Genomic DNA, 22,863 nt, shown 5'->3' with positions numbered 1-22,863 from the left:
CGATACTTATGCACGCCTGCACTCTAGGGATTAATAAGTGTAGCTTTTGTGCTATTTGGTGTATGCGAGCGAGCGCGTATGTGTTTGTTGTTTCAACCACCGAGAGTTCGTCGCAGCCAAATCAATTTCAACTGTCAACTGTCAATCAGGCAGCAATTCAATCTCGAAATGGCCAGGGATGTGAATGCCCCGGCCAGACCACACTAGATGGAGAAGCGCGACTTTAATTTGCTTGAGTCGTGTAGAAGAACGCATGCAACTCGCTCGCCACCTAAATTATTCAAATGCTCGACTCTTATCCTCTGGCTCTGAGTTAATGTTGCCTTTCGCACGACCAAAAGTCACAAACATTTGTTCAAGAGATTTTTATGAATTACATGACGACCGAGGACCGAGGACCGACGACCGACGACCACGCTTGGGGCTGCATCGAGCACATATTTTAGCTGTACACAGATTTTTATTAGGATTATTACCATTTACAGCACCGCACCACACGGCGCGACAGCACACTGCCTTTCATATGTTTTATACTTATGCTAACAAAGCCGAGAAGCACAGGAGAGAGAACAGAGCTTGGCCGGAACGGGTCCACGTTGAACCCAAGTCGACTCGATGGCGACGACCGAACAGCTGCCGCTTATGGAAAATTTCGCAGTCAAAACACATGTCACGTATTTTGCTCGTAATTATGGCAAACGTGAGAAATTTTGTTAAGATTTTCTTAACACATTTTCTTTCACGCTCGCTCCCCAGCTCCCTGACTCCGACTCCGACTCCCAGCCCTTACCCAGCAATGTTTGCTTGGCTTACACGGGTCTAGGTGTAATTTTTGGCTTTTTCATTTTGCTGACACTATGACCTCCTTTCAGCCTTCTCCGGGTCAGGCTTAGTCGGTTAAGCTGTCACCAAAGGCGTCACTAACAATGAATCGTTTGCTTACAGTTGAATAACACATATGTACATACATGTATATCGAATATAAATGGCCAATGATTGCTTAATAAAAATGTCTATTTGATGTAAAAAGTATTAGCAAATTTTGAAAAAATACGACTTAGTGCATTTCGCCACTAGCATGGAAATAAGCTGTAAACATATTGCACTAGCAATAGCATTTCTAGTCCACCCAAAATCAGTCCTACGTGACCTCACTGACCCAATCTAACACGTAAAGTTGGTCCAATTTGTGCGGTCCATGGATATTTAAGGGAATGGAACCCTACCCCATGGATCAGTTCCAAAATGCCCACCAGACTTGCCATCGTTTTCATTGTGCTGGGCCGTAAGTATACGACGAAATCTATAAACTAAAAATAATTCCCATATTTGTAGTGCTTGCTGTTTTATGCGCGGCCCAGTCAGAGCCACAGTCCCCGCCACAGTCGCAGTTACAGTCCCAAGCGCTGACATCGTCACGACGAGAGCTCATTAAAAATTTTGTGGCTCAGGTCCATGCACTGATTGCTCAGCTCAAGTTGGACTTACAGAACCTATCGGCAAACGATGGTGCGAGGACGAGTGTGTAGAATACCAAAGAATTGCCAGCAGTTGCCCTAGTTATAGTCAAATTTCCTATACATACTAATATACATAGATCTCGTTCATGTAATGGATCATGGTTGAAGCCTAAATCTGAAGTCTATAGTTCAGATATTCAAGTTAATTAAAAGCGTGTTGAGAAGTCTGTCCTACCGAAATCCAAAATCAAAATCCAAAATCGTATTGGCATTAGACATATAGCAGAGGCTGTACACATCTCGTCTGAATCGAGAAAAGACACACTTTTACGAAAACCCCAAACCCCAAAAAACTTATTCGCCTGGCTGCTTTTGGTTTTTGTTCCAAAGATCTATTATTCACTCTGGAGAATGCGCCATATGTCGATTGGGGCCTTAAAAAGTATTTTGCAGACGGAACTAAGGCACATCTCTGATGATGATGATGATTAAGTAAGTTCTAAAGGCGTACATTCTGATTGCCTTCGGAATAAATAATAATAAAGATTTGTATTAAAAAACATAAAAATGTTGTTTTTTTTAAACAGCCCGGGTCAAATGTGATCGGATTTTCAAGCACAAAAATGAATACCTGTTTTGGTAGCGCTTTGTTTCTAATTGGACTGTCCATGTTGTCTTCCAGCTGGTTATTAGGACTAGTGTCATAAAACCACTAAAGAATTGTTAGAGATTTACTTTTGCTTTAATGTCATGGAGTCGACTTTAAAACAAGTACACCTCTTTAAGGTCTTAAGCTCAGTATGGGGTTTCGAGACAATTTCATTTGCTCAGTGAATGATCGATCCGGCAATTCAAATCAAATTAGTTTTCAAATTCTTTAGACTGGCTCAATATCGTTTTTAGGAACTGAGCTCGGTTTTGTGTTTGCTCGAAACTAAACACATCCATATATATATTGGTGGTACCAAATATTTTGCAATACGATGGAATTCACATCAGGTTTATTAATTACAAACTCATGCTGTTTACAACTTGTTCTAAAACATTTTCTTGCTTATACTAGCTTTGGGGCTGCTAGTCCTCCAGCCACACCGCCCACCGCACTGCCTACACCACTGGTCAATCCGGGAGGCACTATGCCGCCGCTAGTCAAGCCACCAGTCAAGCCGCCAACAGGGTTAGCCCCGCCGGAAAGGATACTGCCTGCCCCAAGTGGAAGCCCTTGAGGACGTGCGCTAATGGCCGCAAAGAAGCAGGCTACAAAAAAAAAAACAAAATGAAGAAAGTCCTGGATTAGAATGTCCTTCCTGTTGGATCCTCATTCTATATACGAACCACACAAGATCAGGGCAGCTACAAATGCTTTGTTGAACATATTGGTGTTGTTGAAGAACTTATCGTCGAGTATTCGAACTGTTTGCTTTGGCTACAGAGTGTGCCACTTATATACGAAAATGTTCTCCAGCTTGAGGTGTAGTTTGGCACGTACGGCTGTGACGTCATGGAGCGTGCTCTACATGTTTTGACAATTGTGTTGAACAACAAAAATTGTTAAATTGTGCAATTGTGGCTGAGACTCGAGACTGGGTCAATTGTGTAGTCAGCAATTTAAAGCGCAGATAAGATTCTCGCACATTCAAACAGACACACTTATGCACATACATATGGAATGGAATAGTTTTGAGTCTTACGATTATCTCGACTAAATGCAAGAACTTTTCTAAGCAAACGAAATTAAAACAAATGCTTTGTTTTTGCTTTCTAAGCTGCTTAGATTTTACGACACGATTGTTTTGCAAATCCATCGAAAGGTTCAAAAAGTTTTTAAATCCAAGCATTTCCGCTAATTGGATTTGGAATAAGTAGAAATTATTTATCAATGCTATCCAATGTTTACAAAGTTATTAAAACTATCAGTATGTTCTTTGAAAATGCATTTGATTTGTTCTTTTTATTGCAGAATGAAAAGTCTTTTATGGGGTGCTATGTGTTCTCCATATCTTTCTAGAAGTATTATTTTTAGTTTATTCAACTGCAGCTGAATGGATTTTGCAGTTATAAGATTTCTTCTCATGATGTTTCAATATACTACATACTTGTATATTCTCTGTATTTTCAAATGATTTCAACATTTTCAGTGCGGATTGAATAGCCTTTTATGAATGGCAATGTGTTTGTATTAATGTATCGCCATCTCTTTCTACAGCTCTCTCTCTTTTTCTGCATTTGAAATGATAGGGGCGTTTTAAAAGTTATGGCCATCGTGTGCCAATATTTTTTGTTATAAATGAAAATTATTTCAACTTTTATAATACATAATGAATAGTCTTTTAGTGCAATGTGTTTTTGTTTGATTGTTTTTGTTAGTGCCGTCTCTTTCTACATCTCTGCCTGTGCAGAGCACCCAGTATGTTCCGTTTCGCTTTATCGATTTATATACGTTTCGTGTTTGGCTAAGTTGTTGTTGTTGTTGTTGTTGGAAATACTTAGTTTTAATGCAGCTCGCACATTTACTTTTCGTCACGTCCATTTAAATAATTAAAATTATTTGTACCGAGCTAAAAAAAAAATGTTAGTATAAAACCGTAAATTGTATTTGTAAATAATTAAAAGGACTTTTTTGGATGCATATTTTTGTTGATTTTCATTTGAATGGCGCCAGCAAACGTGGTCTATTCCATTTAATGCGGGCTATTAATGCTAATTAGTTTCCATTGTTGTGATGGCACTTGTCAGTGTTTGCAAAACGTATTATTATTATTATTATTATTATTATTATTCAAATAAATATCTATCGATTGGCTTTAAGGGGTAATGCATGGAAATTTGCAGAGGCCAAGCACTTAGACTCCATTGGCGGAACCAAATGAGCTCCAGAATTGCTTCCGGCATTGACTGCTGTACTACATTTCCGGCTATTGGTGCCGGTTACATAGGTCAAGAAAGACAACAAAAACAATGTGCAGCGACTGGTCCGACAAGATAATCAGAAGAAGTAGCAGCACCAGAAGAAGCGTTAACGGCAGCAGCGCAGCGCAGCGATAGCAATTGTTACTGATTTCGATCGCGTCGAAATCAGCAGCAGACATGATAAACAAATTGCCAAACTCACGTACAGGCCACACGTTTCCGGCCTACGTGTGTATGGACATGGATATAAAAATGAGCCAGCTGATCATTTTGCAAATCAGTTTAATTAACAAAATTTATAGAGCAACAGCAACAGCAGCAGCATCGGAATCGGAATCGGCAGCAACATTAGCGGCAGTCCAGAAATACCAAGGCACGACGACAGTCCAAAGGCTAATTAAGGAAGGCTGCGACGACCACAGAGCCAGAAACCATTTCGATTTCGACTCCGACTCCGTTGTTGATGATGATTATGATGATGATGAACAAGACGATGATGTTGTTGGCACGTAGACATTTAATTGCGCTCGTTGTGGTGACAACATTAGGTAATTAGTTGAGCTGTGTGGTCGTCGGGCTTTAATTGATTCGCTTGTTATTTTTGTTTGCATTTCTATTCCTGCTTATTCACAGTCTGCCAGCAGTGCGTGGCGCAGAACTCGACATTTATTGCCACAATTGTCAGCTCCAATAACACCGTGGAGTCCGCAAATGGGACGCGTGTGAATGAGACAATATCGATAAATGTTAGTGAGATAATAGCTGCGGTCGAGGCGGGGATTGCGAGCAATGAAACAACAACAACAGCACCAACAACAACCAGCACCACCACCACAACGACGACAGCAGCAACAACAACAGTTGCTGTCGACACAACAACGGCACCAGCAATAACGACGACAACAACAGTGGCTCCTGCAACAACCGAAGCTCCCCCAACAACAACGACAATAGCAGCGCCAACTACTACAACAACAACAACTACAGCAGTGCCAATAACAACAACCACTCCGGCTTCAACAACAACCACAGAAGCAGCAACGATACCAACAACTAGCGCTTTACCAACCACAACAACAAGTACAACAGCAGCACCAACAACAACAACAACCACAACTACTCTAGCACCCGAAACAACAACAGAGACAACAACTGTACCAACTACAACAACCAGCACGACAACATCTACAATAGCGCCAACAACAGGACCAACAACAACGTCAACCACAGCACTGCCAGCGACACCGGAAACAACCACAACACCTGCTCCAACAACCACAACAACTATAGCTGCCACATCGACGACAGCAGCACCACCACCACCAACAACAACGACAGTCGGCACTGCGCCACTCAATGTTACAGTTACGGAAGTCTTGAATACAACAACAGCAATACCAGTTATCTCAACCACACTAGGAGCCTTCCCGAGAGCACCTCTGCCACTGCACAAGCGCAAGCACAAGAGGGGTCGCAAGGGTCGCAAAGGTAGAAAGAATCGTCGTCGCTCATCCACCACAACGACAACGACATCAACAACGACGACTACAACGACAACACCAGCCCCCTTCACTCCACCCATAGACCTCAGTGTTGGCGACGATGCCAGCATATTCGATGAGATCGTGGCATTGAGTGCCAATGGATTGCTCGAACCATTGCCAGGACTGCCCCTCCGTTTGGGCAACATCGACAATAAACGCATCCGACAGTAATCGGGAGACTGAGAGTACTATGCCATATACGATATACCCGCACAGGGCCTACGATAAATTTAAGCTTTTTTTTTTTAATTAATACTAACTACAATATGTTTACTTATTTATTTTTGTAACGTAATGTTTGTTGACCAACTATAATAAAATTTGTTCAAAATGATAAACAAAAACCGATGATTGTTTCCATTTTCATAACAATTGTCTGTCGAGCAGTCTGATGTCTATTGTGTGACGATTTCCAGATTGAATGAGTTATGACAATAGCAATGGTGATGACAGAGGCGCATATAAATATTAAACAGTTCGTAAATTAACCGAAACAAACTGCCATATCAGCAGAAAATGAAGAGTACAGTATTCGCCAATTATGCACGCACACTCATGTTACACAATTAATACGATTTGCAGGTGGAGTGTAGAGCTAAGGAGAAATGTTGGAGGGGATTGAAGGAAAACTAAACAGAACTGCTAAAATGTTTTCTCGATTCGAGGTCAATGGGCTCTGTCAAATAATTTATTATTCATGTGCTATAAAATTTAAAACAAAAAATTAGCAAGCTTGCAACTAAATAACGAATATATTGCCAGCTATTATCATGTTCCTTCAATTGTATTCAATATATTTTGATTCCGTACCAAAATCTGTTTTCACATTAATTGCTCAACAGCTTTTTTGAGTAGTGACTCAGTATTTTAAATTGTAAGTCAATTAACTAAGTGAGATATATATTATAATTTTATAAATTAAATAAAATATCAAATAAATTTCAATATTCAACAAAAGTTTTAATCAAGCAGCTATAGCTGAAAGCGTAGTTTTATTAGAAAAATTATTTGATTTCCAAACACAAATGTGACATTTTGAAAACGAAATCCCTTTTTATATTATTATTGAATCATACTAAGCAATATAGCTTCAGAGTGTTAAAAAAGAACATCTTCAATAATTGGGTTTTCGTATCGAAGATGTACTGTACTAATTATTTATATGCATAAAAGCTTTAACCAGCAATTAACATTCATTAATGCATCGATTAATGAAACAGCAGCTATAAACTACTTTGCATCATTTATGGATTTTAATTGTGGCAATTATATAAATGTCAACAGGTTTTATAAAAATTGAAGATCGGCATTATGTTGGGATTATCTGTAAAGTGAGAATATTATTACACAATGCTTCTTAAATTTATTAAATGTAAGTAGGAAAGTGATTAAATTTACAATATCTATCTAAAAATGAAAGCCTGTTTCTTTCTTTAAAATATAATTAACTGTATTGGTTGAATTGGCAGATAGATAAGCAGATAGATAAGTCGATTAATAGATAACACTAAGCTATTCATTGCCTAAAACACAACTCCTGATCGATAGACAGACCGATTTCTCAACTGAGCTTCAGCTTTCAAAATAAAGAATTATTAAAATGTAATTATGTATGTTCGGTGGCTGATTTTCGTATCAAATAACATCGAAAAAAATCGACAATAATATTTAATACAAGCAAAACAAATACAAAGCAAATTTTTGACAGTAGAAATATAAATAGATAGATAGATAGATATTAATGTATACGAATCGAATGGGAAATTGTATCCTATTGGCAATAACTACAATATCAATCGAGATCGATAGACGCATTGCCTCGAAAAAATGAAGAATGATTTAAGCTTAAACTCTATCTCTGGCTATGACAATAAACTAGCAACAGGAACAACAAATATTGTTCAGAGTGAAACAAAAACTCATAAACACGCAAAGACATGCACACACACACACACATAATGGCAAATAGCAGTTGGTGTGCAATTAATTTAGCAAACTGTTTGTCTAACACAAATAGCAACACGCACACCCACACACACACACACACACGTACACCCGCAGATAAACAAACAAACAAACACACAAGCAAACAAACCGCAACCCAAGCAGCCAACACATACAGCAACAAAATGAAGAAAACACTTCTATATGCATATACTCCTGCCCAGGTCTACATCGAGCTGAAGCCGGAGCTGAAGCTCGATTTCGATTCCAAGCCAGCGCATGAGTCCAACAGGCAGCAGCTGCAGACTCTGGTGCTTCTAGAGTCCATCGTCCAGCAAAGGCGCACTAAACAAACACAATTTAACTTCCACTTTCAACACATCGGCCACACCCCCGGCCCACTTGGCCCTGTTAGCTGCGCGGTGACGGCGCAATAATGGCGAGCGGTCAAGTCAATTAGCGCAGAGCTCCTTTAGCATGAGGGTCCTGGCTGCAAACAAACGCCAACAACGAGCAGCAGCGAGCTCCTCTTTTGTCCTTAGTCTATGCTATTGCTGTTGCTGTTGGTATTACACTCGTTGCGGGTCATTAAAATCTGTGCCAATGTTTGCCATTTTGTGCCAGCTTGCGCCATTTTGTTGGCCCTAAAAAGTTTCGCACCCTCATATAAAAATCAAATGGAATTGTTGCTGCAAGTGTGCGAGAATTATTGCTTTTGGGGGCGAATTGGATTCACATGGAAAATAATTTACTCACTAATCAAAGTGACAGGCTGGCCAAGTCTAGGGGGAGTGGAGCGGAGAGTTGGATTAGATTGGATTGCTACACTGGTGCAGTGCATTGAACTGCTATTTGCTCGTCGTCTTCATTGGGGGCTGTTATCGAGGGCCCAAGCACCGCATAGTTAGGTATGTCCAACTTTGTCTAAGTCAAGAAACTATGTCAAGAGAGATTGGCGGACACAGCTGCACGAAGCACGTGCTCTGCCTCACGATTATCAGAGCTTGGCATGCACGTGCCCGTGGGCCAAGCCACGCTTGGGTTTATAAGCAGCGTCCGCAAGCCACAGACCACAACAGAGAACTCTAGACACAAGTCAAGCGAAGACAAGACCTGAGAATACAACCGAAGACAACATGCAACTGTGTAGACAAAACCTGGTGCTGCTCTTGGTCGGCTGCATGGGTGAGTTTAAGAAGTTCAAAATCCACAACTAACCCATATAAGTGATAATTATAATTGAATCCGCAGCGCTGCACGCGGCTCAAGCATTTCTAATGAAACTGCCCAAAATGGAGGACCCGGACCAGAAGGAGCTGATAAAGAAGCTGGACTTTCTGGACCTATTCGGTGCCAAAAAGGAGGCTAAGCTGGAAAAACTGGAGAAGGAGTGGGAGAAAATGAAGGAGTGGTTCGACGAGAAGAAGCAGATGAAACTGGAAAAGAAGAAGCTCGAGCCAGAGGAGGAGGAGGAGAAAATCGAAGAAGAAGAGGTGCCCAAAAAGTCAGCCAAGATAGCCAAGAAGCTGAAGAAGCTGCTGCCCAAGAAGCTTAAGAAGCTGCCGCCGGCGCCACCTGCTGCGCCAGCGTGCTGCGTTTACGCACCACCAGCCCCACCATCCCCGCCATCTCCGCCAGCCTACGAGTCAGAGGAGCAGTCCGAGGAGGCACCAGAATATGAGCCCCCCAGCTCCTGTCCATCCTGCAGCTACAGCAAGCCTAAGTACCAGCCCAGCTCCTATGATGTGCGCGACGATGACGAAGCGGGCGTAAAATACTTCACCTAAGGGGCTAATGCGAATGGAAGCAAGAGGGTTGTTTTGGTTGCCCATATACATATCTAAGAGTATATATAGATATATATATCTGTGTGTGTATATATAAAGAATGTATGTCGTATATGTAATTAAATTCTTAATAAATATGATTAAAATGCCCATGGCAAGAGGCAACGTGGTTGGGGACCTACACCTTCCCGTTTGCCTTATTGCCCGCATATCATTTGCATATAAATCGAATTCCCAGTTTTTGTTCCCATGCGTAGACAGCCAATATTTTATACATTTTATACATTTTGTGTCAACGCATTCTTTCCCCCTCTTCTCCGTTTTTTCTTTTTTTTTTTGTTTTGTGTGTAAATGTGTGCCGACACATCACAAACTGGGCTCCATCACCCAACAACCACCCACACAACCACCAGCGACATGTCACCGCCACGACGCTTCATCAAAGTTGTCAGTAGTGGTTTTTGGTCGGCCGAGATGAAGGCGGCGGCAACTTCATGACATATTGCGCGCATTATTTGCATAAACCGAGAATATTCTACAGACACGCCCACCACGCCCATCACGCTCCCGCCCACTCTCCAGCTGCACACTCATAAAATGTTCGCAAAGTGGTTTATGTTGTCCGTTGTCACGAAAAGATAATGCGCGTGTCGGTGCTAAGTACTCGCCTACCTACTTAATAAATACGTACTATATTTGTACATACATACATACTCGTATGTGGCCCGCTCTGTGTGTAGAGGTGTCGAATTGTGCGACATGGAAATGGATTCGATTTCGTAATGCGACGCCATACTGCATACCCATGCCCAGGATCAAAAAACAGATTATGAAGGGAACGACCCGAGAGATGTCCGCCCATAGAGCCAAAAACTCCTCACTGAATCCTTTCAATCAATCAATTCATCAATTAAATCAATTCCTCTCACAAACCGAGTGGTTCTGTTCTGTTTCGTGTTGAGTATTCAAATAGTCAGTATTCAGATAGTCAGTATTCAGATGCATTATTACATTAAAAGAAAAAGAAGTCTATTTAAATTGTTTCTTTTACTTCAAAATATTTAAAGTTCTGCATTCTTATATTGTTTTCGCTATGTTTTCAATTTGATCCACATATTAAAGAACTTTTTAAAAGTTAAAAGATTACAAAAGATGTAAGAAATGATTATTTGTATCCCAGGAATGCGTTCTTCTTTTTAGATAACCCATTTTTGAGTTAATTTAAAACAAGCGCTGTAAGAAATGATTATATTTATCCCAGGAATGCGTTCTTCTTCTTAGATAACCCATTTTTAAGTTAATTTAAAATAAAAGATGTCAGAAATGATTATTTTTATCCCAGGAATGCGTTCTTCTTTTTAGATAACCCATTTTTAAGTTAATTTAAAACATATTAAGAAAGATGACAAAAGATGTAAGAAATGATTATTTGTATCCCAGGAATGCGTTCTTCTTCTTAGATAACCCATTTTTAAGTTAATTTAAAATAAAATATTTCAGAAATGATTATTTGTATCCCAGGAATGCGTTCTTCTTCTTAGATAACCCATTTTTAAGTTAATTTAAAATAAAATATGTCAGAAATGATTATATTTATCCCAGGAATGCGTTCTTCTTCTTAGATAACCCATTTTTAAGTTAATTTAAAATAAAAGATGTCAGAAATGATTATTTTTATACCAGGAATGCGTTCTTCTTTTTAGATAACCCATTTTTAAGTTAATTTAAAACATATTAAGAAAGATGACAAAAGATGTAAGAAATGATTATTTGTATCCCAGGAATGCGTTCTTCTTCTTAGATAACCCATTTTTAAGTTAATTTAAAATAAAAAATTTCAGAAATGATTATTTGTATCCCAGGAATGCGTTCTTCTTCTTAGATAACCCATTTTTAAGTTAATTTAAAATAAAAGATGTCAGAAATGATTATTTTTATACCAGGAATGCGTTCTTCTTTTTAGATAACCCATTTTTAAGTTAATTTAAAACATATTAAGAAAGATGACAAAAGATGTAAGAAATGATTATTTGTATCCCAGGAATGCGTTCTTCTTCTTAGATAACCCATTTTTAAGTTAATTTAAAATAAAATATGTCAGAAATGATTATATTTATCCCAGGAATGCGTTCTTCTTCTTAGATAACCCATTTTTAAGTTAATTTAAAATAAAAGATGTCAGAAATGATTATATTTATCCCAGGAATGCGTTCTTCTTCTTAGATAACCCATTTTTAAGTTAATTTAAAATAAAAGATGTCAGAAATGATTATTTTTATCCCAGGAATGCGTTCTTCTTTTTAGATAACCCATTTTTAAGTTAATTTAAAACATATTAAGAAAGATGACAAAAGATGTAAGAAATGATTATTTGTATCCCAGGAATGCGTTCTTCTTCTTAGATAACCCATTTTTAAGTTAATTTAAAATAAAATATTTCAGAAATGATTATTTGTATCCCAGGAATGCGTTCTTCTTCTTAGATAACCCATTTTTAAGTTAATTTAAAATAAAATATGTCAGAAATGATTATATTTATCCCAGGAATGCGTTCTTCTTCTTAGATAACCCATTTTTAAGTTAATTTAAAATAAAAGATGTCAGAAATGATTATTTTTATACCAGGAATGCGTTCTTCTTTTTAGATAACCCATTTTTAAGTTAATTTAAAACATATTAAGAAAGATGACAAAAGATGTAAGAAATGATTATTTGTATCCCAGGAATGCGTTCTTCTTCTTAGATAACCCATTTTTAAGTTAATTTAAAATAAAAGATGTCAGAAATGATTATTTTTATACCAGGAATGCGTTCTCCTTTTTAGATAACCCATTTTTAAGTTAATTTAAAACAAAAGATGTAAGAAATGATTATATTTATCCCAGGAATGCGTTCTTCTTCTTAGATAACCCATTTTTAAGTTAATTTAAAATAAAATATGTCAGAAATGATTATTTTTATACCAGGAATGCGTTCTTCTTTTTAGATAACCCATTTTTAAGTTAATTTAAAACAAAAGATGTAAGAAATGATTATTTGTATCCCAGGAATGCGTTCTTCTTTTTAGATAACCCATTTTTAAATTAATTTAAAACAAGCGATATAAGAAATGATTATATTTATCCCAGGAATGCGTTCTTCTTCTTAGATAACCCATTTTAAGTTAATTTAAAACAAAAGATGTAAGAAAAGATTATTTTTATCCCAGGAATGCGTTCTTCTTTTTAGATAACCCATTTTTAAGTTAATTTAAAACATATTAAAAGATATAACAAGTTAATAAAAAATTATAAATAATACTACCAATCTAAAACATAAGACAGATGAAATGTATACCCAAGGTACAATGCATAAAATAAATATTTCTAATAAAAATAAAATAGAAATTTAATTAATATAAAAACACAACTGAAAGTCAAGTTATTCGCATTCGCCAGATGATAAAGATGCCAAAAAGAATAGCCCAAGACACTTAAATAATTAAAACATAACAAAAATTAAATGAAATTCAAAATTAAATTAAAATAAAATGATTTTTGCTGGCCGTTCTGACTTGTTTGCCAGGCAGCGGCTAAATAGCAACTGATTTTTATGAACAACATTTCGTATGCCAAGGCAGTAGTGATGTAAATATGCATCGATACATCGATGTATCGATTTTTACGCTAGCGATTGTTTTCGATTTTAATTCGATGTTTTTAGATTCGATGTTCCCATCGATTTTTACGATTTTACAGACATTGCTGCGCATCATACTGCCAAGGAGTATCTTGTTGTACTTGGGACTTCTATGCTTTCCGAAAGGCTTATTTCAGCGGCTGCCAGGGCAGCTCTCCAAATTAATATTCTTTAAAAATATTAATATGAATATATGAATATGAATGGAATATAAGAAAACTTTGTAATTATGAAACGTTTTAAATATAGGATATATTTTTGAATTACAAAACGCCAAAATGAGCACCTAGTTTATTTTTACACCCCGTAACCAAGGGGTGTACTCGTTTTCTGCGAATGTAATATGCACAGCAGTGGGTTTTGGGTAATTAAGACTCTTAAATTAAGAGTTGAGCCCGCTTGACACTATGTTATTCTCCCTTGAAATTAAACATTTTCATTAAAAATCGATGTCAGGTTTTTCGATACATCGCTGCATTGATGTTTGTCATGGCGATTTTCGTTTCCGATGTATAACATCGATACACATTTCGGATTTGCATCACTACAAGGCAGTCATAACTTTCTCAAGGCCTACTACTTTAAATTTTGTGATTTTTTGTTGTTGATATTTAAGCCGCAAGGACCACTGCAATCACGTGTCCTTTGGACTAGTTGTCAAATGACAGGGTTGTAAAATTCTTCGCTATGACGAACTAACGAACCAAAAACAAACCAACTTGTCCTGCTTAGGAGAATGCTTTTAGATCTATACTCGAAAACTACGGCATATATGATCATTAGAAGAAAAACAAAAATGGACACATGCATAAAGGAAGTTTAAAACGAACTACTAATATAGATCGGCGTATCGAGGTTTAACTGTATTTAAAATGAAATATTCATCTTGTTTTGATGTCTGCCTGAATAATCCCCACAATATACTTATATTTGTCAATTTTATCCATAATTGGAACTTAATGTATCTAGTAATTTAAAATTGCACAAATAAGAATAAGTTTTGTAAAACGGTAAAATACGAGCTCTACCCAATACTGGCTTTATTGATTTAGTCTGAAACACACACACACATATACACATTCAGATAAAAATGTGTTGTTTTGTAATGAAAATGTTTGACTAATGCGATTGTGTCTAATAGGGAATTGCTAAAACTAATGGGTACTATGGTGACGAGGATGAACTTTATACTTTCTTCTTGTATATGCAACATAATGTGCTTTGCCCGTTTTAGGGAAGCCACTCTTCGGCTTATAATGATTATTAGCTATTGATTGACCTACATTTTCGCCCATTCTAGGAAATCCTCCTTCTTCCTTTCTTCTTATTTACGAAAATCCAAATCATCTGATCTATTCCATTCATGGACAAAAATATTAAACTATATTTTGATCACATTTGTAAAACGTTTCGGATTAGCAATACCTGTTACTCGGGAGTATATGAAACATATTGTTCATAAAATTGATTATTTAAATCAGCTGCAAATACCATGGGTGGATATAGTTACTCTGTAGCGATGTACCAACATCGAATACAGTTCTAGAAGCTAATGGCATAGATGTACAATAAACTTTAAAAGTTTATGCAATTGTTTTCAATAATCTACCGGTATTGATGCTAAAAATCGACTCCAAAGTAGCTTAGATTAAGTCGCATTATAGCCTTATTTTGTACATACTACTGTATACTAGAATAATAAATTAGTTTATTAACTGAGAGATAAATTCAGTTCGTGTACAAATTTCCAAATTGTTCATCATTGTTTGTTTATATTTAGTATACTAGCCTGTATTTGTTTAGAATTCATTTCAATTATATACCTTTAAAACAATGGCAAATACACTCATAACGCTCACTAAGCTAAAATGCTACATACACTTAATTCCATTAAGCCGAAAATGAACCCCCTTCGAAGCCCCCTCGGGATTGAATGGGAAATGTAGGCAAGTGTACGATGTAAATATTTTGTTCGATGTGCGTAAACTTTGGCGCTCTGTTTAGCAAACAAACATTAATAAATATGTATGAAATCATATTTGTTGTTATTGCTGGCTGGCTATTGCGAGCTGTTCTGTTGACTTTTCAGCATTTTGCCAATGCAGCAGTTTTGGAAAAATGCTTACCAAAGCAAAATGCAGCGCCAGCTATTTTTGTAACTTGTAAGCACCCGAACCAACCGACCCAGTCGACCTTCCCCCCCTCCCGCCAGACCAGTTCATATTTTAATGCAAATATTTTGGCTTGTTGATTCGCCATACTTTTGCATATTTTTCGTATTATGCCGCGATTGATTTTGGTTTGCAATTGCATAGTTTTGGGTGCACTCACTGCTCATTAGTATTGGATATATGTATGTGTGTATGTACTATTTATCCGAGTTTAGCCATTCGGATCAATTAGAACGCTAGCACACAGCTAGCAGCTATTTTCTACTGCGCTCTTTATTGCATTATAAATAAATTAGCTAGCCTAGGTCGTTGGAGGGCCGTGTGCCCCGTGCGGCAGTTAGCAGTCCCATAGTTAATCAGAAATTCTCACAGAACTATTATTATTTTCGAATTGTGATTATGGGCAGTGGAGGCCAGAAGGCCGATTCCGGCTGCCAGTAATTGCAGTCAACTGTTACACGCCTGGGCTGACCACAGGCCTCCCCAATCTCATTCCCATTGCCATTGCCAATGCCATTCCCATTCCCATTCCCATTCCCTTGCCAATCCCAGTTGGCAAAACTTTGGCCCAACTTTTGTCGCCCCAAAGAAGCTGTCTGCTCGTTGATTTTGTTTTTTTCTTGCGTGCAGTTACAACTATGGCAGAAAAAATCAAAGAGAGATATATACTCGTATAAAGTTGGCTCGCAATGCGTGCCTACAAACTTTTCCACAGCATTTTTATACCCCAGTTTCCTTGGCTCATTTCGCCACAGTTTGGGGGTCAATCTTGTTAATGTCAGTTGGGCTGCAGGCATCTCCAGTTGCGAGGACAACGCCGGTGATTGTGATTGTGATTGTGTTCGTGTGTTGGTGTTGGTGTCGGTGTCAGTGACGGCCGTACACTGTCTGCCTAATTTCAGTGAGTCTGCGTTTTGGGCTTTCCCAGCCGCAGAGCCTGACATCAAAAACCCACACAGCCCTCAATTGCTTGCGCATTTCTTTTCCTTTATTTGTTGTCCTTATTGTTGTTGTTGTTATTGCGATTTCTCGCCAATGCCACTGACAATGCCAATGTCTGCAGTAAATCCCCACAATAACGAACTCTTAGAATAGAATTTTTGATTTTTAACAAACTTTCAATGTAAACGTAGAGTTTCCAAGAAGTCCATCATTGAATCAATGTGTGCCCAAGAATTAGACCTTGCAATTTATCTGTTTATTATGTTTTATATTTAAACATTATTTACAGTCTTATAGTGGACTTTCTAGTACATTAATTGAGCAGTATTTATCTACAAAAGCCTACACATGAAAACAATGAGCGGTTTTTTTCGATTTGTAGTCGGCAGTAATATTTTTAAAACCAAATCAAAACAGCTTGTTTTTCAGCACTGCAATATAAGCAAGTTTTACCAAAAAAATCGACTACAGGTCTAGTGCAATGAACGCTTTTTTAGTCATTTAAAATGATTTAATGTTTCCAGGATGATTTCGAAGTAACAGCATCCGACTCAGGAATAGAGTTTTCAGCCATGTGAACTAAATGAAGTACATATGTTTAAGGTATGGATGCCATTGTCAGAACTGGATCATTCGGGAAGCACCAGCTTCCAAATCGAAAATAATCATTTTTTGAAGTCAGTTAAAAAGTAATACACAATAAGTTTTGAAAAACAAATATTTTATTTCATTACAATAAACGACTTGAAATGTGGCTTTATTTATTGTTTAGATTGAATTTAGCAGCGTTTCACATTTGAAAATAAAACAAGATAGAACGCTACAGTCGAGCAAGCCCGACAGTAAAATAGCCTGTACTCTCCACAAAAAGGAAAAATTAAAAAAAAAAAAAATTTTTTAAAAATAAATTATTAAAAAAAATGAATGAATTAATTAATTAAAATAATTAATTAAATTAAATTAGAATACATGTTTATGTTCAGTTTTAACAGCACACATTTACATCACGTACCTATGCGTGTTTATATGCGTGTATGTATGCAGCACAAAGTTGAACAAAAGCAGCAACAACAACAGCTGCGGGCAGCGCTGCCGACAGAGCTGCAGGCAGCGCATGAGCAGCGATTTTACTTATGGCTATAACTTTCTTCAGAATTGACCTATCATGATGAAATTTGGCACACGGACACATTAGTACTAACTGGATGTACCTACCAAAATTGATTTTTAAATTCCGAGAATTACGGAAGTTATAAGAAAAAATACGAATTGCGGGGGAGTGGGGGGGTGTATCAGAAAAAATAAACAAACTCGTTCTGCCTAGGGCTTATAGGAACCTTGATACCAATTTTGGTTATCCTAGCTCTTGTACTTACTGAGATCCTTGCGCTCATACAGACAGACGGACAGACGGTCAGACGGACAGACGGACAGACGGACATGGCTATATCGACTCGTCTTCTCATCCTGATCAAGAATATATATACTTTGTGGGGTCTGCCACGCCTCCTTCTGTGTGTTACATACATGCGCACAAAACTAGTATAGCCTTTCACCCTTTGGGTACAGGCTATAAAAAATAGCCTGGGATAAGGCTTGGAATTTTTCCCCAAATGCAGTAAAGATTCGAAATTTGTTCAGACTTCTGTTTAGTTTTAAGCAAACAGTCATCTACTAGACAGAATTTAATGTTTAATATTTTTTACCGAAGAAAGTTAGACAAATGAATGGCTTTACTGAGGCATTAAGCTGGAATCATTCTTCCACATTCTAGCAGAATATGACGGATAAGTAGAACCATCTAGTACAATACAGTAGTAGTATAGCTTAGTAGGGTGTGTGTTTTGTTCTTTTCACAATTTCTCTTATAGAGGTGCGACTGCGCTTTTACTATAAATTTGGTATATCTGTCTGTTTTGTTCGTTCGCTTGCTCGCTCGTCTGTCTGTCTGTCTGTCTGTTGGGGTTGCGCCCCCGTTGAATCACAGTGTGGATAGCCGGGCTGTAATCGCAATTAAGATAATCAAAAAAGTTTTGACAGTCGACTGTCAATGCGTTTTTACTTTCATTTGGTTGCAGTGTCTGCAAGACTCTTAGCTTGGTTTTCGCTATCTTTGTGTGCTTTGTGCCATTTTCTCTGCTACTTGTACTTTCCTTTTTTTCCCTTCTGTTGCCTTGCCATTTCTTTCTTGGTAGGTAAATGCGCCGCAATGTATGCTGCAAAAAGTTTTCTGTGCTCAATGGCCAACGAGTTGTCGAACATGCACGAAATCGTTGTCGCTAGCGATTTCGATTGCCTACAATGTTAGTGTATTGGTGTGCGAGTTGCGGGAAAGTGTTGGGTGGGGAGGGGACGCTTTACAACTTTGCTGGTCAAGCAAAGTTTCGCAGGTTCGCTTTTTTGTTGCCTTCTTGTGGGCTGCGCTTACTTTTGCTCTTCTTCTTCTTCGACTTGCTGCTGCTCGTGGCTCAGAGCTGTGGGCTGTGGGGAGTGGACTGTTGGCTGTTGACTGCCAGCTCGAAGCTGTGAGCTCTAGAAGGGCGTCTTGGTTGTGCGCAAGCTTATACGGGGAAATGTTTTTCTTATTGCATACTTTGCGGCTATTATTTTAAGCTTTTTGCTTTGCTTGATTTCGCAAACGGGCAACTGAAGTTAAAGAAGTTGATGCTGTAGCTGAAGCTAAATATATTTATGTAGCTGTAGCTGAAGTTTTATTGCTTGCCTGTAGCCTGCGGAAATTGGTTTCTGTTTATGGCGTCGCTTTCATTTCGTCCAGTTGGCAATTAGCGGCAAGAAACCTGCTGCAACCCGACTTGAAGAACGCGCTTAAAGCTAGAGCCCTACCTATATTCATACGATGGGCAGCTTGATTGATAGCTTGCTTCGGACCAGCAGCTTCAATACAAAAGTTAATTACAGAAAATGTTGCATGGCAGCCAAAGAAGAGGCGAAGATAAATCATTGCACGTTTTCTGGCGCGACAAAACAATCAATTGTGGCACCCAAGTAGTTGGAGAAGTTGCCGCCATGTCGAGATTTTCCAACTCATAAGCAACGAAATCAATTCTAATCAAATAAAATGCTGCATATATCAAGCCGGCCACAAGCAAGAGCAGGTGAAACTCAAAGGCAGTGCCGCAGACTTTTCGCCACACACACATGTGTATATACAAGTATATACAAATGTATAAATGTATATATATTCGTGCACACACACACACATGGTATGTGCGGAAGCGCCATTTAGCACGGCACACAAACCGGTTTCCGCCATGCGGAAGTTTGGCACGAAACCAAACGAAATGGAAGGCCCAAAAGAAAAGAAAGTTGGACAGTGAACGACCCAACTCAAAGGCAATGCGAACAGACAGCAGACGCAAAGACTGCTGAACGGGCCAGACAAGCAGACGGAGGAGCAGACGACGAAGGGTTGCAGCGACGACGACGTCATACACGCACTTGGATGCCAGACAAACGGACAAACGGACGCTTGGACGGACAGGCGGCAGACAGACAAATACTTAGATAGATATATGTACAGACAGACAGTGGCATCGGGCGATAATCAGAATGTGAATCAGAAAACGTAGCATAGAAATTCAAGCGGCAGCCCCAAGTGCCCGACTTTGTTTGGGGTCAGTCTATATACGATGTTGTGCCAGTGAGTGTGTGTGTGTGTGTGTGTGAGTATTTTGAGACACACTCCACGCATAATTTATGCAAACTAAATTTCCACTTTAACATTTACTTTTTGCGTCTGACGCTGCTTATCTTGTACCATCCAATACCGAGAGCTGCCGCTTCCCTACCCCCTGCAACAATTAAATGAAACACGGAATTTCTTGTCGACTGCCAGCAGACAGTACTTGGCATTATTTATGGCATCTTCCATTTCTACTTTCGCTCCTTGCTTTTTTTGCATTGTTTGGAGGACTTGATGCTAAAGCTTTAGTTACACAGCGTCAGTTTAGGAAAATGGCGCAGAAAAAAGGAAAAGCGCCGAAGAAACAGGAACTAAAAGTTATGCCCCAAGCATATCTGACTAAAACTGTTAAGCACAATTGCTTTTACCTAAAAAATGCTCCCTTCTAATACTTTTCTGGCATTAAAGTAATGTAATTATTGGACAGTACGTAGCGTCGAGTTGTGGAATGGAGATTAGAGTTATAGTCGTTTTTTTTAATATAAGTACATATACATATTGGTTCTTACTCTGATAAGTAGTTCCTAATGGATACTCTAGAATGTTTTTTATTTTATTTAGGAAATCAACACCTAGGGCTGTTGATAAATATACAAAAACTATGATTTATATTATAATATATTATAAAATAAAATAAAGATATTTAATAATACAACGTTATAATTTTAACTTAAAAGATAAGATAGCCTAAAAAAAACTATACAATAACGTCTATTAATGCCTCCGACCCGTTGCCCCCAATCTCAGCCATGTTTGGTCAGAGACCTAACAGGCTTAAAAAAATAGTAAGTAGTTAAGGAAAAGTTATTCTACTTAATTCATAAAAGTATAGTATAATTTATTATATATATTTTTTCGAAAACCTATGAAAACCTACGCTTTATTAAAATCTGTATGAGTTGGAAAATAATTTAATTGTAGGAAGCCAACTGCTCCTATGCTAGTAAGCCAGGAATTTAGTGTTAAAGTTAAGACCTAAAGGGCTTGCAAAGACTGGGGCGTCATTGCAGCCTAACCTGTAGAGAAGACTGTTATATGCAGATAAGATTATATCTCTTTAAAGTTATGATTGGATTGAGGATTTTGATTTTATATATAAAACAGTTCTTCTTAGTGTTTCTGAAGTGAAGAAGTATGTTTGGTTTTAGACTTTTTTATCTTAAGTTGAGAAGGAAAAAAAAGTTGAATGCTGAAGGCAGCTTCAGCACGAAATAAAAATTATAAATAAAGATGAAAATGACAATGATTGCGTTTGGGGGGATGTGGCCACGAAATTGGAAATGAGCCCAAATTACAATACCCTTTTGGTAAGTGCAGCGAATTGATAATCGAAATGAAGTCAAACAAATCAAACCAGAACGAGAGCCAACCCCAACCCCAAACCCGAACCCAACCCCAACTGAAACCAACCCAAAAGCCCAAGACGGAGCCCAAAACAAACTAGTGTCCATTGAGGCACAAAAACCGCTTGGATCAACAGAATTTCCAGCGATGCCGTCTTCATGGACATGGCATCATCATTGCGCGCTTCGATGGCTCTATAATTTGGTTTGCTTTTGCTTTCATTTTCATTTTAGGACGTACTCGCAAGCGCAACAACAAAAGCAAACAAATTAAATAAAGTTAATAACAAAATCTTGTTTTCAACGTAAACAAAAAATATGCAAATGACTTAATAACATGAATAAGCAAAGCGCAATGGGCAGAAACAACAACTTAGCTGAGCGGAGCTATGTATATAGATTCGTGTACATGAAACCCTCTCCCGTCCCCATACCCGCTTCCAGCCCCATTGCCGGTCCGGCGGGCACGCGTCCTTCTCATTTAAAGCCGGGCTAAAATTTTGGGCGCTTATGGCGGCTTATGTAAATAGAATATAAGTTCAAGTTGTCGGCAAGTCATTGCATAATTGCTAATCGGAAGGGAAATGGACAGAAGTTTGTGAGTGCTGAGCGCTACTTAAATTTGCATAGATTTGTTGAATCTATTAAGGACATATCGCACACTGCAGCTACAAACAGTCATATTAGTTATGCGCATATTAGTTATCTGGTGGATAATATTAATTAATAATACTTATTAAGTTTCAAGCGCAGTGAATGCAAATTGGTATTTTTACTGAACAATTGTGACCTAGAATCGTTTTCTTTTTAAGTCACAAACTATTAATGGTTGAACTGATTAATTGCGTACTACTTGTAAGTATTTTAGAATATTTATTTGGGTAGAACAAGAATACGGTATAGGATTGTGAAATTACTGACAACTATCTATAGTTGATCTCTGTTAGCAATGTATATACATATATCCATTGAATTAAGCTTAAAAATTCAAACATTTTCATTGTGCAATGATGTTGATTGTAGGGCTTAGACGCTGTGCATGAGTGAGCGAGCGCGCGATATATTTGTACATATGTTGTGTATATTCGCACCATTCTGGCTACTTAGATCCCGCAGCAATGCCGTCACACAAATGAGAACATCGAATAACGGACCCGAAGCCTATGCTGAAAACATTGAACGGCTTAAAAGAGCGAAGGTAAGGGAGAACTGTGTGTTTTTTATTTATAAAAGTGCATAATTAACATACCGAGTTGAGTTTGCAGTAACCAGCAGTTATATAAATTATATTTTTGTATGCATTGCATATAACACTAACGCGTGTTGGTTTTATTTTCTCTTGTGCGTTTGGACAATCGAGTGACACAAATCACTCAAAACA

The 22,863-nt window shown here is 38.0% G+C and overlaps 2 protein-coding genes across 2 annotated transcripts; both read left to right on the top strand.

The window, feature by feature from the left end:
• Positions 1–4,705: 4,705 nt before the first annotated feature.
• On the top strand, positions 4,706–6,194 carry LOC115629517 (cell wall protein DAN4). Its single transcript, XM_030525998.1, has 2 exons — positions 4,706–4,918; positions 5,004–6,194. Exons 1-2 carry the CDS (start codon positions 4,834–4,836, stop codon positions 6,083–6,085), a joined length of 1,167 nt encoding a protein of 388 aa, XP_030381858.1. The 5' UTR covers positions 4,706–4,833; the 3' UTR covers positions 6,086–6,194.
• Positions 6,195–8,944: 2,750 nt separating this feature from the next.
• LOC115629520 (protein PRRC2A) lies at positions 8,945–9,876 on the top strand. Its single transcript, XM_030525999.1, has 2 exons — positions 8,945–9,043; positions 9,110–9,876. The coding sequence occupies exons 1-2, from the start codon at positions 8,995–8,997 to the stop codon at positions 9,643–9,645; spliced, it is 585 nt and encodes a 194-aa protein (XP_030381859.1). The 5' UTR covers positions 8,945–8,994; the 3' UTR covers positions 9,646–9,876.
• The last annotated feature ends 12,987 nt before the right edge of the window (positions 9,877–22,863 follow it).

Source organism: Scaptodrosophila lebanonensis, unplaced genomic scaffold (genome assembly GCF_003285725.1).
Source record: "Scaptodrosophila lebanonensis strain 11010-0011.00,11010-0021.00 unplaced genomic scaffold, SlebRS2 tig00000155-arrow-arrow-pilon, whole genome shotgun sequence".
In the NCBI taxonomy this organism is placed as follows: Eukaryota; Metazoa; Arthropoda; class Insecta; order Diptera; family Drosophilidae; genus Scaptodrosophila; species Scaptodrosophila lebanonensis.
Note: the sequence above shows the minus strand (reverse complement) of the source record. Positions and strands in the feature narration are given on the sequence as shown.

Coding starts and splice junctions, on each gene's coding strand:
- LOC115629520 (XM_030525999.1), top strand. CDS start 8,995: ATGCAACTGTGTAGACAAAACCTGGTGCTGCTCTTGGTCGGCTGCATG. Junction 9,044..9,109: donor GCTCTTGGTCGGCTGCATGG/GTGAGTTTAAGA, acceptor TTGAATCCGCAG/CGCTGCACGCGGCTCAAGCA.
- LOC115629517 (XM_030525998.1), top strand. CDS start 4,834: ATGATGATTATGATGATGATGAACAAGACGATGATGTTGTTGGCACGT. Junction 4,919..5,003: donor CGTTGTGGTGACAACATTAG/GTAATTAGTTGA, acceptor GCTTATTCACAG/TCTGCCAGCAGTGCGTGGCG.